Source organism: Bufo gargarizans, chromosome 5 (genome assembly GCF_014858855.1).
Source record: "Bufo gargarizans isolate SCDJY-AF-19 chromosome 5, ASM1485885v1, whole genome shotgun sequence".
In the NCBI taxonomy this organism is placed as follows: Eukaryota; Metazoa; Chordata; class Amphibia; order Anura; family Bufonidae; genus Bufo; species Bufo gargarizans.
This window is the reverse complement of record NC_058084.1, coordinates 141314901-141331710: the sequence shown is the minus strand read 5'-3', so window position 1 is coordinate 141331710 and position 16810 is coordinate 141314901. Positions and strand designations below refer to the sequence as shown.

General features: G+C 41.0%; 1 protein-coding gene across 5 annotated transcripts in view; it reads left to right on the top strand.

Moving 5' to 3' along the window:
* MYOM1 (myomesin 1) overlaps positions 1-16810 on the top strand; it is a 155930-nt gene that overhangs the window by 61805 nt on the left and 77315 nt on the right. For all 5 annotated transcript variants that reach the window (XM_044294764.1, XM_044294762.1, XM_044294763.1 and 2 more), the window contains exons 10-16: positions 2752-2913; positions 6109-6250; positions 9250-9449; positions 12759-12815; positions 12924-13048; positions 15680-15863; positions 16059-16233. In XM_044294764.1, the coding sequence (XP_044150699.1) occupies positions 2752-2913; positions 6109-6250; positions 9250-9449; positions 12759-12815; positions 12924-13048; positions 15680-15863; positions 16059-16233 (1045 nt within the window). The remainder of the gene's footprint in view (positions 1-2751; positions 2914-6108; positions 6251-9249; positions 9450-12758; positions 12816-12923; positions 13049-15679; positions 15864-16058; positions 16234-16810) is intronic.

Below are 16810 nucleotides of genomic sequence, written 5' to 3'. Positions count from 1 at the left end.
CAAAGTCTGATCTTCACAACATTTTTTTAGAAGTGTATCATGGTACAAACAACGGAGATTTCTGAATACCTCAGAAGAAGAGTTGTTGATGCTCATGAGGCTGGAAGACTTTACTAAACTATCTCTAAAGAGTGTGGACGCCAACAGTCCACAGTCAGACGGTTTGTGTACAAACTGAGGAAATTCAAGATCATGATTACCCTCCCCACGAATGGCAACAAACAAGCAACAAAGATCATGCCAAAAGCTAACTGTGTAATAGTTCACAAGGTCACAAAGGAGCCCAAGCTAACCTCTATTCAACGAAAGTTTTTTTTTCACATCAGCTACTGTTAATGTTCATGATTCCACCGTTAGGAGGACACTGAAGAACAATAGTGTGCATAGCAGGATTGCAAAGTGAAAGCCACTGCTCTCCAAAAAGAATATTGCTGCCCATCTGCAGCTTGCTAAAGATCACCTAGACAAGGCAGAAGGCTATTGGAACAATGTTTTGTGACTGGATGAGATCACAATAGACCTTTTTGGTTTAAATGAGAGGTGTTATACCTGTAGAAATGAAAAAAACTGCATTCCAGCATAAAAAACTAGTGGTGGTAATATAGTGGTTTGGGCTTTGCTGCTTCTAATGGAACAATGAATTCGGAATGATACCAACAAAATGTCACGAGGGTATCGAGAACCACGCCTGACTCCGTTATACCCGGGGTCAGGAAGTCGCAGCGGTTGGCTGCACGCTCTATTTAAGATAGGGCTGTTTTCCTTATGGTAGCTTTCTGGGTTTGCTTTGCAAACCCTTTTGGCTCACTCAGGGATCCGTAGCTCCTTCTCCTCAGCTGTTCCTTGTCCAGCACTCCCAAACCTCCTTATATTCCTCTCTCACACTTCTCTGGTTGCCAGAGATAGAGCTTCCTGCCTGGACATCTATCCTGACCCACTGGAGCTGTGTTGCTGCGTTCTCTGACTGTTGATTCAGAACGCTACCCTCCGGATCCCTGTTGGACCTTTGTGGACAGTTGTTGTCGTCCACCTGGGTGTTTGTGTTTGTCTGTGTTTGTCTGTCCCCTCCCTGGTGTTTCCCTCTTAGTGCAGTGGTGAGGACTAGCGATCCCACCGGCCTGTTCACTATCTAGGGCTCATTTCAGGGAAAGCCAGGGTTTAGGCACGTGATCGCCGCACGGGTGAGGAACCCGTCTAGGGACGTCAGGGCAGTCAGGTGCCAGCCGCAAGGTGAGTTAGGGGTCACCACCTTTCCCTCTCCCTTAGGCAGGGCTTTCCCTGTTTTCCTCCCTGTGCGTGACACCGGTCATTACACAAAATCTACAGGAAAATGTCAGGACATCTGTCTGTGAGCGGAATCTCAAGAAAACATGGCTTATACAGCAAGACAATGACCCTATGCACACAAGTCATTCTGCCAAAGAATGGTTAAATAAGAATAACGTTAAAGTTTTGGAATGGCCAAGTAAATGTCCTGACTAGAGTTGAGCGAATCGAAGTTAACGAAGTGGAACTCGATCCAAATTTCTGGAAAAATTTGATTTGTCACAATTCTCAATTTCCTTCCCATTCATGGTAACGAATCAGATTTTTTTCTAAAAACACTGGTGCACATGTGACAAAGTCAAAGTAAGAAGCCCAGGAATTTTTCCAGTGAACTGATCATAGGGACAGATGTGACAACTGCTATGGAAAGTGATTAGGAAAGACTATTTGAAAAATATTAGTTTTTCAACAGTTCAGGGACGGCACTGAGATAGTGTAGGGAGATAATAGGGAGACTTTACCCACACTGTAGTGAGAATGCAGGGGACAATAGAACATTGTAAAGCTTGGCTAATAGAGAAGCCACTCTATTACACCTTGCTGCACTAATTGGGGTTAAAAAGTGTTGTAATACTACTGATTTTAGGTTGTTCACATTCTTTTATACATAAGTTAAATATTGGGGTGAAATAGCAGTCTGATTTTGGGGGGGTTCACATTGTTATTTAACATAATTAATTCCATTTATCCTTGATTCTGCTGTTGGGGTGAAATTGTGGCCTGATACTACTGATTTTGGGGTATTCACGTTCTTTTATACATAAGTAAATCTGTTAATTCTTGATTCTGTAATTGGGCTGAAATTGGGGCCTGATACTATTGTTCATATTCTAAAAACTTCAATTACAGTTACATAATGTTAAAGAGAATCTGTTAGCATGATCAACCCTATTAAACCAGGTATATTGCCTGTTATGGTTGATCATGGTGAGTAAAATTATATATTTCTGTGCTCCATAGGGTTAATAGTTGCTGAAATATAATAATTTTTATATTTATATAAATTACCTATTTGGAACACCAAGAGGCTGGCCATAGCACTAGGAGCACTGCCAGCGCAAAGCTCTCGTGCTCTCTGTACTAACTACCACCTCCCCTTTAAGTGACAGGGCTAGTTGAGGTGTGTTCTCGTAGCAGTGAGTCACTGAGCCTTGACGCTGCTGCGAGAGCATAGGGCTAGCAGTGCTCCTAGCACTATGGCCAGGAAATTGGTGCTCCAAATAGATATATTACATAAATATAAAAATTTATAATTTAAGCAACTATTAACCCTATAGAGAAAATAAATAGATTGTTTTACTCAGCCTGATCAACCCTACTAGGCAATATGCCTCACTTAATAGGGTTTATCATGCTCACAGATGTTATTTAAGTTTAAATTGCAACAATCCATTATTTCTAATCCAATTTGCTTGTCATTTTCAGGAGTTTTGGTCACGCCATCAAAATGGCTGAGCACACACTGGAGTGGAGGACATGCCAGCCTGACACTGAGGCATCTCAATAAGGAAGATGAAGGGTTGTACACTCTGCGAGTTGTCATGGGAGAGTATTATGACCAATACAGTGCCTATGTATTTGTCCGAGGTGAGAAAAATATGAGAAGTATATCTACAGTGTACAAACAGTCTTTAGGAGATGCTACAGATGGATATTAATGGGTTGGTCATTTTCATGTAGACATTAGCTCTGTACATATTTATTATTATTCACTAACAGAAATAAGTCTATATTAGGCGTATTTCTGGTGCAGATTGCAGCACAAAGGTTCTTTGCACCGCAATCTGCGACTTTTCCCTGCTTGAGCCAGGTCTAAAAAAGTGGGTGTGGGCGGGGAAAGGGGACGGGCCAGTAGGCCCGTCTCATTATTCATTTTCTACACCTGTTTTAGGCAGAGAAAATGGTCTAAATCTACACCAGCAAGGGAACTGGCGTAGATTTAGAAGTGGTAGTGGATCCGCCGAAGTTATGTATAGGCTGGTGCGGCATCGCGGCAGGTGTATCATTGAAAATACAGCAAAATCAGCAGCATTCGCCGTATAAGACGCACTGCTATTTTCCCCCCACTTTTGGGGGGGAAAAAGTGCATCTTATACGGCGAAAAATACGGTATATTATAAGTATATTGCACCCCTGTGTGTATCACACATATCGATAGCACACCTATACTAGTGCTTAAAAGGACTTTTGTGGCCCTATTAGTCAGCGTTTGGTGTCCCTAACAGCCTGTCCCTGCTCCACACAGCAACCTCTCCCTACACTGGCAAAACACTGAATGTAAAATGGCGGCCAGATCAGGTTTATTTATAAGGTAGGGGGTATGTCCATGTGCTGAAACATCTCAATTGGCTGTCCTGTACCACCTGATGGATGTGTCATAGGGTCAAAGTTCTTCACAATGTAAAAGAATATGGCGGGCGTGAATTTCTCCATATGTTCGCATGTTCAGCGAATCGTGAACACGCAAAGTTCGCCGCGAAACAACCGCCGGGCGAACCGCAAGGCCATCTCTAGTTTTGACCCTAATAAGTTCTAATAATGCTGTGACCTCCCTGGTGCTACTAGAACAACATGCTCTGATTTCCACATAGGTTTTTCTTACTACAAGTATTCTATTATAAATAGTTGCGGCTTAACCTGGCTTAACTGTGCCATATGCCCAACTAATGCAAACATATAGGAGGGAGGTTATCAAGCCCTGTACTCCAGAATTTTGGATTTAAATAGGTTTGAAATGATGACATTTGGGGTTTATTTGCTCAAAATTTTGTAAGGTATTTTACATCTTTAGTACACGCACTCCAGTTTTGAAAAGTGTGTGGGAAATTGGGCATGCTTAGCATGTCAAGCTGATTTAAGACAGTTTATCAACTTTTTGAAGTAAAGTGGTATGTAGAATGTGTAATACTTAAAGATATTGCACATTTATCTAACATCCTGTGACATTTGATAAATTTGCCCTAAATTATAGTAACACACACTCCTATAAATTTCCCTTATGATAAATTGCTCCCATAGTGTCCAAATTATAATTTTATACAGTTCTATAGTGTCTAAATAATGCCACCATATGGGCCCAAATAATCTGTGTGTCCTAGCATCAATCCAAAGTATTCTCATTTGCCAATAAGCACAAAAGAGACAGCTGACCCGTGTCATGTTTCAAAGGAATCCCAAATTAAATACAATCTTCACATAAAGCTAGATCCAATATCCACTGATTTGTCTAAAGCCTTCAAATGTGATACTAGACCCCAATTATAAGAGGATATTTAGTGTGCCGTATCCACAGGCAGAACACCCTGGGATATTAAGCCCATTGTTCTAGATAACAGGAAAATATATTATTCCAGCTTGCCTGGTTGTATAATTGAATTAAAGTTTGCTTCGTATTATGTAGAGCTTGTGCTATCAAATGGCCGGTAAAGCGGGGACAGATTTAGTCTCTGTGTCAGCTGTTACAGGGAGCAGCTGATGGTCTGGCAGTCTAGCAGTTCTCAAGTGCTTTGCATTCTTGGCTCTAAGTAAAGAACCAAAAAGTCACCTATGCTAAGTTCAGCAGTACACGTGAAAAGGCACCCTTGACTGGTATGACGCAAATAGACACACCTACAAATAGTCTCCATCATAATATGCTATTTATATAGCAACAGCCATGCTGTGCTTATATAGGGAAGCCATGTCAACCCACAACATTTTTCATTTTATGCATACATTACTTACAAAAAGATGGAGAAAATACACTTAAAAAAAAAACAATGCGTTTTCACTAAAGTCATAAAAAAAGACCATCAAAGGAATTGGGGCTAATGGTGACCAGGGACAGACAGAAAATATGGTAGCAAATGTCGGGTATGCCCCATTTTTATTTTTCCCCAAAACAGGCTCAGATCCAACAGATCCAGCATAGAAGTTACTTACCTTCTACACCTTGTTGTATCTGTTTTTTGTAAAACACTCTGATGGCTGATGCATCATATCACAGTACAGTGTCAAAGCAATCTGACTTCTCTACATAGCTCTTTAATTATGAAAATCAGAGGTGATCACAGACTTGACTGATTTCATCTTCTCATGCTTATCTATGACATATCAGAAGATCAGATGATAATTTATCCTCTAAAGGGGTATTCCCATTTTCGAACATTTATGAAACACCCTCAGGATATGCCACAAATGTCTGATAGATGCAGGTTCCACCTCTAGACCCCATACTTGTTTCCAAAACAGGGGTCCCTGACTCTGTCCTGGCTGGATGTGGTGGTCAGAGGTGGTCGGAATTACAGAGACAGTCGAATAAGCTGTGCGCTGCTGCTTGTATAGCTCCTATTCAGGTAGGATGAGGTCAAGGGTGTGTGGGGAATTTAGAAAAAAATGCCAGGTACCCCTAGCTTTTTTCCCGATCCATCCTACACTAAATGTGACAGTTACAACGTCCAGTGAGACGTTTGACCTCCGTCTTTTAATCATTTTGTTTCTCTCTACCTGACCCCATGGATATGCCATAAATGTCTGAGATGGGAATACCACTTCAACATCAAATATTTTGAAAGTGGAATAAAGATTGGTAAGAACTTGCTTTTACCAGGAGACACTATGGCCATGTTGTACACGAATGGATGTAGTCCACCACAAGAAAAGTCTGTGCTCATAGAGGAGAGTCCCAAGTGGAGGGCCACCTCTGTGATGTCCATATGCCCTAATCCTAAATGGCTCCATCAAAATGTTCTTTTAGTTAATTATTTCTAATACATTCAAATATACTTTTTTTTTTTTTTATAGATGGTGAACCAGAGGTTGATGGAGCTCCAACTGCTCCTCTGGATGTGAACTGTCTTGATGCTAATAAAGACTATGTAGTAGTTTCCTGGAAACAGCCAGCCGTTGATGGTGGGAGTTCAATTCTGGGATACTTTATTGACAGGTTGGTATCATGCATATTCATATTTAGTTCTATCTCAGCAACTGCCTTCTCAGATGTATAGTGATATATATTTATGAATAGTTATTCCATCATACTGAGCTTATTGGAAAGATTTTTTTATTGTTTTTTACATTTTAAAAGGAAATAAAAAGATAAAGACTAGGCGAGGGGGTGAATGAGAGAAGGAGGTTAAGTCGTTCAACCTTAAATGGGTTGTCTCACTTCGGAAAATGGCATTGATTATGGTGAGGAAGTTGATACTAATGTATTGTTATTGTCCATATTGCCTCCTTTGCTGGCTTGATTCATTTTTCCATCACATTGTACACTGCTTGCTTCCAGGGTTTACGGTCAGAGATATGAGCTGGACGGGACGGGAGCTGTTGTACATGCATGCCTACACGCACTCCCATGGTCCCAGCCACCAGAGAGGCCGGCGCTTTTTTCCTATAGTGTATACGCATGGCCACCAATGCTGGATTGCAGGGTGGTAGTAACCCCTGGAAATACATTAGGAAGTGCCTTGTATTAACTTTGTCTATATGATAAATACCATTTGCTGAAGTGAAACGACCCCTTTAATCTATGGACAGGACCTGCATTCTTTGCATTCTACTAATTAAATTAGTGTACATGACTTCTAATGAGGATCTGCTGGGATGGAGAGAAATGGTAATGTACGTGTGACCTCACAATGCTGTCACATGTCATTCTGGGTCACAATGTATTGATAAATTCTCCACTGTTAACTATGTATCCTACATATGGTTGAGTGGATACAGGCCATCGGGCATTATTCTGCGGTTAAGAGATTTGCTTTGGAATTATCTATTTTACAGCAATTATGTAAAAAATGATACACAAACTGTTAAAAGCTGACAATATATTCACTCTGTTTCCAATATCTTCTAAATAAGGGGGTTACGTCAGCAACCTGACATTTCCTTCTGAGTACAGGAGGTACAAGAAATGAGGATCATTAGTACATGCACATAAGGGGTCATTTACTAAGCTGAAATACACCTAAATTAGGCGTATTTTGGGCATAGAAGGTGGAACAAGGTTAGTCTGTGACTTTTCCCCATTCACACCAGGTCTAAAATTGTGGGCGTGGCGTGGGCGGTGAAGGGGACGAAACGGCAGGCGCGTCTCATTTTACCATCTTCTACGCATTTTTTTGGTGTAGAAAATGGTCTAAATGTAAGACAGCTCAGAAGCTGTCTTACATTTACAATCAGTGGTGGATACGCCAAAGTTATGGAGAAACAGGCGCCTCTTTATAACTCCGGCTGAACCACTGCCAGCGCAGGAGCTTTATTAAGACCGGTGTTTTAAACGCCGGTCTTAATAAATATTCCCCGTCATCCATTATGGGACTGTACTGTACCTCTTTGTTCAGCCAGTTTCATATTGACAATTGTTTGCTTCCATATAGTGTGCACAGAATGTGTATAGGTCCATACTATGGACTTATAGGGTCTCGATGTGCTGCTATAATGAGTCCTTGCACATGTCAGTGTGCTATAAGCCCACATCAGCATTACATAACTGAAGTAATATGCGTTATCCAGTCCATCTCCCATTCTTATTAATGAGGACCTGTCACCGCTCCTGACATGCCTGGTTAATAGCTTCATGCATTCCCCATGTAATAACAATTCAGGAGCATCTATTCTTATAGCTCTATGTTGTGCAATTCCTCTATTATTTGTACTAGAAGCTATGAATATATTTCTAGGAGTCTGCAGTGTGCAGAGGGGTGGTAACCAGTTGGGGGCGTGTACCTGCACAGTCTGAAAATGGAAGCACTGATTGGATAAAGCGAGTCTGTGCAGGAAAACCCCCCACCTTGTTACCTCCCCTCTGTACGTACTGCAGACTGCTAGCAATTCATTCATAACGGCACAACATATAGCCATAGGAATAGATGCTCCAGAATTGTTATTACACAGGGCATGCATGTAGCTATTAAAAGTCTCTTTAAAGGGGTTTTCCAGGATTTTAATATGTATGACCTATCCTCAGGATAGGTCACCAACATCAGATCGTCGGGGGTCCAACACCCAGCCCAGTTGATCAGCTGGTTGAAGAGAAGGCCATGTGCTCTGCCATCGCAGCCTCCCCTTCATTGTTTACCTGCTCACCGTCGACATCGCAGGGGTGAGCAGTGTGATTACAAGAAGTTCCTATACATAGGTAACATACGGAGGAGATTAGCACACAGCAGTGCGCATGAAGCTACATTTAAGGGGAACTCCACCCTGTTTCTCATGGTTTGAGAGACAAAATAAATAATTATCTATATATACCTTTTTTTTTTATATATATATATATATATATATATATGTTTACCGGGGGCCAAGGGTTTTTATATATGACACATGGGACCATCCTGCTGGTAGGACAGTGTTAATAATATGTGTCTATGTAGCTGTACTGTAACAAGTCTTATGTAGAGATGAGCAAATTTCTTGAAATTTTGTTTTCGGGTCTGATTCTGACAAATCAATCAGCACATTCATTTTGGGTACATATACATTGTACGATTGCCCTGAACAGTCATGTAGCACACTCTGAGGTCTTCTAGGACTTCACCCAACCCTTTTCGAGCCGTTTAATGCCTGCACAGCATTGGTAATGTCAAAGTGACAGCAACATATCTGGCCATGGGTAAAGGGATGTAGCAGGTGATAACAAGGAGCCTGTTTGAAAGCGCACTGCACCTGGATTTTATTTTTAAATTGAAACATGGGCCACACATGTTCCTTTTTTGGTGGCAGATGCCTCCTTCTCTGTCTTCTGACCTGTAAAATGGTGGCGGGCATTTTGAGAGATTCATTGAAATCGAAATGTAAGAGATTCAGATTCGCCTGGAATCTGAACGTTTGGGAAATTCAAGACCAATTAGATTTATTCATCTCTAGTCTTCTGCATTTACAGTATTGCACACATGCGTGTTGTGTTGACAGAGCTTTCCATCTCTCATCTCTTTGTGTAAGGTGTGAGGTTGGCACAAGTCACTGGACTCAGTGTAACGACACTCCTGTGAAGTTTGCCCGATTCCCTGTGACTGGTTTGATTGAAGGAAGATCATATATATTCCGCGTAAGAGCCGTAAATAAAACTGGAATCAGCAGACCTTCCCGTGTCTCAGAGCCAGTGGCAGCTCTAGATCCAGCAGACAGAGCCAGAATCAGAAGTAAGTCCTATATAATACTACATCTAGGCAGAGGTCAGCTATTCAACATATAGGAAAAAGTACTGTATTTCTGTATTCAATTCAGATGGATTTCATGGCAATTACAGGGGTTCAGATACAAAAGTTCAGCTTGAGCCCCCAGCACAACTTCTCTGCACACTTGCTAGCTGCAGCCTATCTGGACCTTTTTAACATTAGTGGGTCTTTTACATGACCCATTGATACAGCACTGTCACATCTTCACTGATTACAGTCTTCTGCTTTCCCAATAGTTACTGCAGCATCTAAGGTCTTTGACAGAGGGAGGGGGCTTTCACACCACATTGTGCTTTTTGTATGCATGCGCTATGGTGTCAGTCAGTGGATGAATATCCAAGTTTAATCTACTAGAGTTGTCGGCCCTGCTATGGACCTTACATTAATTACCGGATCCCCCTACAGACCGCCAGGTAGAGGTAGAGGTAGAGTATAATTTCCTGTACAGCTCAGCAGTCTCTTCCATATAGACATGGTCTATCGCAGGGATGCCTAACCTGTGGCCCTCCAGCTGTTGCAAAACTACAACTCCCAGCATGCCCTGACGGCCTATAGCTATCAGCCTACAGCAGGGCATGGTGGGAGTTGTTGGAAGGCCTGTTCCGAGAGAATGTTGCTCATCTGCACTTTTCTCCACCACTTCCTTTCCTTCACTATCTGCTAACCTACTGCTAGTTTTGGCATTAAAATGTTAGCGATCTCCTTTCTGACAGTTGAGATGTCCAGCATCATAAACCTTCTTCCGCTGTCTCCAGTGTCTTAGATTTATGATGGTCTGGATGCTAGACATCAAAGGAAATCAGAAAGGAGATGAAACAAATACAGTGGTGAAAGGGACTGTGCTCCCCATTGCAATTGGTCTGCTGAGACCTCTATAGTTATACCACTGGACAATGATATTGCTGTGAAATGGCATTTAGCTTTATGTTAATTATTAAAATCAGTATACTGCTCCATGTATCCGCACCCACCATTTGACAGGTTTACAGAAAGCTTTTACCTCTATCAAGAACAAGTGCATTAGTAGAATAATAGTACTGCTTGTGCTGAGTCTGGATTGCTAAATTGCAGGCTGATCCTTCCTCCCACCCCATTGCTCTGCGGTGCTGCTGGAATACATTGACAGGAGTCCTGAGCTTGCACTCATAATGGAGACGACCTCCTGAGCAGAGGTCCTGTCAATCATAAAGCCGCGGCACAATGGGGGAACAAGGAGGAGTATCAGCATAGAAATCAGCGATCCATACCCCATACACAAGTAGTACTAATTGTCATCCAACTTTCCTATTCTAAGTTATAATAATTTTTGTTTCATTTCCTTATGGATTCCAAAATCTCTGTTTGTTGTCTTTGAATGGAAACTTTCTTGTTAATGTTATGTTCACACAGGTGTAATGGTTCCATTATGTTTCCATGGCTGTGGTAGGCAAAAATTTAGCATGGTCTTCTAACCTATAAAAAATGGAGACCTGGTCAACCCATACGTACGTACTGTTAGCTATTGTGACAAATGGATCATCATGTAAAAACACAAGCCATAATGGCAGTGTCAACAGCCTGACAAGGAGAGATTGAAATCTCATATAGTCCTAACCTAACACTTCTGACAGTAAGGGCCCTATTACGCTGTCCGATGTCCAGCAGTGCAAGTGCTGATGGGTGAGAAGTTAGAACACATCCACCGCTGCTCATTTGCACCAGTCTGATTACATAGGCTGATTCAAACTGAAGGAACGATTGCTACCTCAGTGGTTCCTCCCTCATTCAGTTCTATTCATTATTGCCACCTCCCTAAATACACTGCAAGATGTGTTGCTGATAATTGGACATCTTTTATCCTGATGAGACATGCAAGTCAGCTCACAAACGAGTGCTTGATCATACAACGGCTGATCGCCTGCCCGATTATATGAGACAATTATCGGGAACAAACATTCGTATGGACCCTCGTTCCCGATAAACTGGCCCAAAAATTGTGCAGTCTAATAGGGCCTTAAAGGCTTTGTACACCTTTGGTGGTAATATTTTTATTTATTATTGCATTGTACTTATTTTTAGCTAAAAATCATTTTTTCAATTGGTCTTTATTAACAATATGGCATTCTTTTTTGTGTGCACAGCTGACATGATCTGGTAGCAGCCTGTGGATTTTCTGTCTTTTCCGTCATCTGAGGAGCAGGCAGACTCCTTATCTCTGCTCTCTGACATTATAAACACTCATTAAAGTTCAATCCTTATGTTACTGATAAGAATTTGGCTTAAATAAGTGTTTATGACCTCTTAGTAGTTTAGGAGATAACGGTTATTAGATGACCAGCACAAAGTGAAAGTCAAAGTACCAGTCACACAGTTAGGGTACTTTCACATTAGCGTTATTCTTTTCCGGCATTGAGTTTCATCCTAGTGGCTCAATATCGGAAAATAACTGATCAGTTTTATCCTAATGCATTCTGAATGGAGAGCAATCCGTTCAGGATGCATCAGGATGTCTTCAGTTCAGTCATTTTGCCTTTTCAGGAAGGAGATAATACCGCAGCATGCTGCGGTTTTATCTCCGTACAAAATTCCGGAACACTTGACATGCCTTAATGCCGGATCCGGCCCTGAGTGTTCCGGCAAAACGGATCCGGCATTGTGGTCTGTGCATGCTCAGACTGAAAAAAATGGGAAAAAAATAAATGCCAGATCCGTATTTCCGGATGACACCGGAGAGACGGATCTGTCATTTCAATGCATTTATCATACGGATCAGGATCCTGATCCGTCTGACAAATGCCATCAGTTTGCACATGTTTTGACGGATCCGGCAGGCAGTTCCGGCAACGGAACTGCCTGCCGGAATCCTCCGCCGCAAGTGTGAATGTACCCTTAGAAAAACTGTTAACCCTTTGTTACAGAATGGCTCAATATTTTTAATAAAGGCCCATTGACAATATGAAGGGTTTGCTTAAGTTGTATACATTGTAAGCAATTCTCTATGAGCTAAACAAATAAGCATCACAAACCTCCTGCCTGTCCTGAAGGTTTGCTGCAATGTATCAGCACTGGGAAAGTATGTTGTGATGAAATAAAATCTTGAAAATGAGGATAAATTAAAACACAAAATATAGTAGAAATGTCCAATTTTTATAATATAAAATGTTTGAAGTTTACATTTATTTATTTGTTATATACCGCTGGCATATTCCATAGCGTGTTGCAGACATCCTTACTCCCTGTCACCACAATCTAAGTACATATTCAGTGATTGTATCATTGACTTTATGATCCCAGGTCGTCCTTCTGCTCCATGGACTGGACAAATCATTGTAACTGAAGAGGAACCCACAGGTCAGAAAAGTGTACTGAACAAATGAAGACTGTGTGTGTGCATGTGGCAGTATGTGTATCAGAATATATACCGTACATAAATGTTTCTTCTACCATTACCAACTTCAGAGGGAATCATTCCTGGACCACCATCAGATCTGACTGTGACGGAAGCCACCAAAAACTACGTGGTGCTGAGCTGGAAGCCTCCTGGACTGCGTGGTCACGAAGGTGTCATGTACTATGTAGAAAAGGTGAAACTGAATCCCTGTTATTTGTCTTACACCTCACCTTCTTTTATTGAAAAGCATTACAAGTAATGAAAAACACTAACAAACACACATCCTTAGCTCTCCACTTCAGTAAGAATGTTTTCATTTTCGCTTTTTTTTCTGGGGGAGGATCACAAAGACAACTAATATTTCTACCATAACCTTTACAATCACTCACCCAGCTTTCTTAGATTTCTGAATGGCAGAACTGTTGCATACATAAGAAGATTTTCCATTCATGGTGATAACCTCTATATGATCTGTACTGGATGAAATTGTTGGCTGCTTGGGGGATGAAAAGGAACAACAAATGTGACTGTTGTGTAGAATAGAATTGAAAGAGAATGTGTCATCAGAGAATGACCTATTGTTTAAATCACGTTTTTGTGTAAAATTAATTTTTATATTTTTATTATTATTATTATTTTTTTTTACATTTTTCCTGTCACTGTCTTTACTAAAATATGTATATAATCCTGTCGTTTTCACAATGGCCACTAGGTCTAATAATATGTAATGATTTCCTGTTCTGTTTAGGTAACTTTTCAGTAGCCATTATCATTATCACCACAGGCAGAATTACAATGCCAAATAACACCTCTATATTGATACAGAATCCACCACACAATAGGTGATGTCACAGCTTATCTACTCCCTCCTGACCTCTGCACAGGTCACAGAGCGTGCCTAGAAAACTCTTCCATTGAAGACAATTAGGTCCCCTGTTGTCCATTGTGTCTTTAGTCCATATACAATGCCTTACAAAAGTATTCACCCCCCTTGACTTTGGTGCCTCACAACCTGGAATTTACATGGATTGTTTGAGGATTTGCATAATTTAATTTACAGAACATGCCCACAACTTTGAAGATGTTTTTTATTTATTTATTGTAAAGCAAACAACAAATAGGACAAAATAACAGAAAAAGTCAATGTGCATAACTATTCAGCCCCCTAAAGTCAATACTTTGTAGAGCCACCTTTTGCGGCAATCACAGCTCCAAGTCGCTTTGGATAAGTCTCTATGAGCTTGCCACATCCTACCACTGGGATTTTTGCCCATTCCTCCTTGCAAAACTGATTCAGCTCCTTCCAATTGGATGGTTTGCGCTTGTGAACAGCAATCTTTAAGTCTGTCCACAAATTTTCTATTGGATTGAGATCTGGGCTTTACATGTTTCCCGTTAAACCACTCAAGTGCTGCTTTAGCAGTGTGTTTGGGGTCATTGTCCTGCTGGAAGGTGAACCTCCGTCCTAGCCTCAAATCACACACAGAGTGGTATAGGTTTTGCTCAAGAATATCCCTGTATTTAGCACCATCCATCTTTCCCTCAACTCTGACCAGTTTCCCAGTCCCGGCTGCTGAAAAACGTGGTGTTCTTTGGGTGATGTGATGTGTTGGGTTTGCGCCAGACTTAGCGTTTTTTTTATGGCGGAAAAGTTCAATTTTAGTCTCGTCAGACCAGAGCACCTTCCTTCATACATTTTGGGAGTCTCCCACATTCCTTTTCGCAAACTCCCAACGTGCCTTATTGTTTTTAGCTGAAAGTAATAGCTTTCTTCTGGCCACTCTGCCATAAAGCCCAACTCTATGGAGCGCACGGCTTATTGTCATCCTATGTACAGATACTCCAGTCTCTGCTGTAGAACTCTGCAGCTCCTCCAGGGTTACCTTAGGTGCCTGTGCTGCCTCTCTGTTTAATACCTTCCTTGCCCGGTCCGTGGGTTTTGGTGAGCGGCCGTCTCTTGGCAGGTTTGCTGTTGTGCCATGTTCTTTCCATTTGGTTATGATATATTTGATGGTGCTTCTTGAGATCATCAAAGATTTTGATATTTTTTATAACCTAACCCTGACTTGTACTTCTCAACAACATTGTCCCTTACTTGTTTGGAGAGTTCTTTGGTCTTCATGGCAGTGTTTGGTTAGTGATGCCTCTTGCTTAGGTGTTACAGCCTCTGGGGCCTTTCAAAAATGGTGTGTATATGTAATGACAGATCATGTGACACTTAGAGTGCGCACAGGTGGGCATCATCTTACTAATTATGTGACTTCTGAAGGTAGTTGGTTGCACTAGAGCTTTTTATGGGCTTCCTAACAAAGGGGGTGAATACATACGCACATGCCAATTTTCTGTTTTCTATTTCTAAACAATAGTTTTATTTATATATTTTTCTCATTTCACTTCACCAACTTAGACTATTGCGTTCTGATCCATCACATAAAATTCAGATAAACAAAACATTGAACTTAAGGCTGTAATATAACAAAACACACAAAAAAAAGTCAAGGGGGTGAATACTTTTGCAAGGCACTGTAGCTGTTTTGAAAAGACAGGTAGTCTTAACAGATTTTAGACCTAGTGGCCTTTGTAAAAACTGCAGGATTTTTATATTTTTTAACTTAAAAATTTGATTTAAAAAATAGGTCATTTTCTGATGACAAATCCCTTTAGTACCAGGGCAGAAGAAGACAACTCAAAAACTGAACAGAACCTTCTAGGCAGGAAAATACATGTTGCACCATGGTGGTAAAATGGTGGAAGAAAGATCCATGAGTATATCTGAACAAGGCTTGGTGGTCCTTTAACCTTGTATTGTTTCATGCCATTACAGTGTGTCACTGGTACAGAGAACTGGCAGAGAGTCAACACAGAAATACCAGTAAAGTCTCCAAGGTTTGCTCTCTTTGATCTTGCTGAGGGAAAGTCTTATAGTTTCAGAGTACGTTCCTGTAACTCTGCTGGAGTGGGGGAACCCTCAGAGGCAACTGAGTCTACAGTAGTGGGTGACATCCTTGGTAAGTAATATCAATTATCCTAGTGTAGCTTTAGCATCTGCTCATAATGAAGGAATATCCATCGCCAGTAGCTTTCATTTGTATCAATTTTCTCATAATTTCCTAACACATGTATAGATAGGCCATTCATTCTGGAAATAATGGAATATATACAGTATATTGTTGTAATATAATTCTTTTCCTATCCTTTTGTAGACATCCCCAACCCACCAAGTCATCTTGTGCCTACAAGGAACACAGATACCTCTGTGGTTCTTACATGGGCAGAGTCCAAGGATGCTAGAGAGTTGGTGGGATACTACATTGAGGCCAGCATTTCAGGATCTGGCCAGTGGGAACCATGCAACAACAACCCAGTGAAAGGCACAAGGTAACCAAGGTTCCTGCTAGAGTTTAGTCATTTTCTTCTGTGCCTTAATTGAACATAATATTATACATACATTACTCTTTACCTGAATAATGTACAGTGGTGCCTCACACTACAACATTAATGGGTTCCAGGACAACCATTGTACTGTATTTTGAATACATTGTAACTTGAGTCCATAACTAGTAATTGGTTTCAAAGACCCAAAATATCATCCCAAAATAAGAAAAACTGAAGATTTAAGAAAAATAAGCAGATGAAGCAAGGCCTTACATAGAGCTACTGGAAGCTGTAAATCACTTTCTATGATGAGGACAGGAGCTTCATTAGTGTACCAGAAAAATAAAATGGAGCCACCCTGTCCGAAGGAGCAGCTCATCCTGGTACAGGCAGAGGGCAGTACAGGACATGTAGTACCGCAATGTATTGTAAAGAGGAGCTAGTAGATAGTGAATGCAGGTGTTTCACTAAGGAAATGGCCATATTGATTGGTTGGAGGTGAATTTGAGGCATTGTATGTTGAGTGTAATTTCAACTTACATTGACCCAGGAAAGACCATTCAAATATTTAGGCATCAAT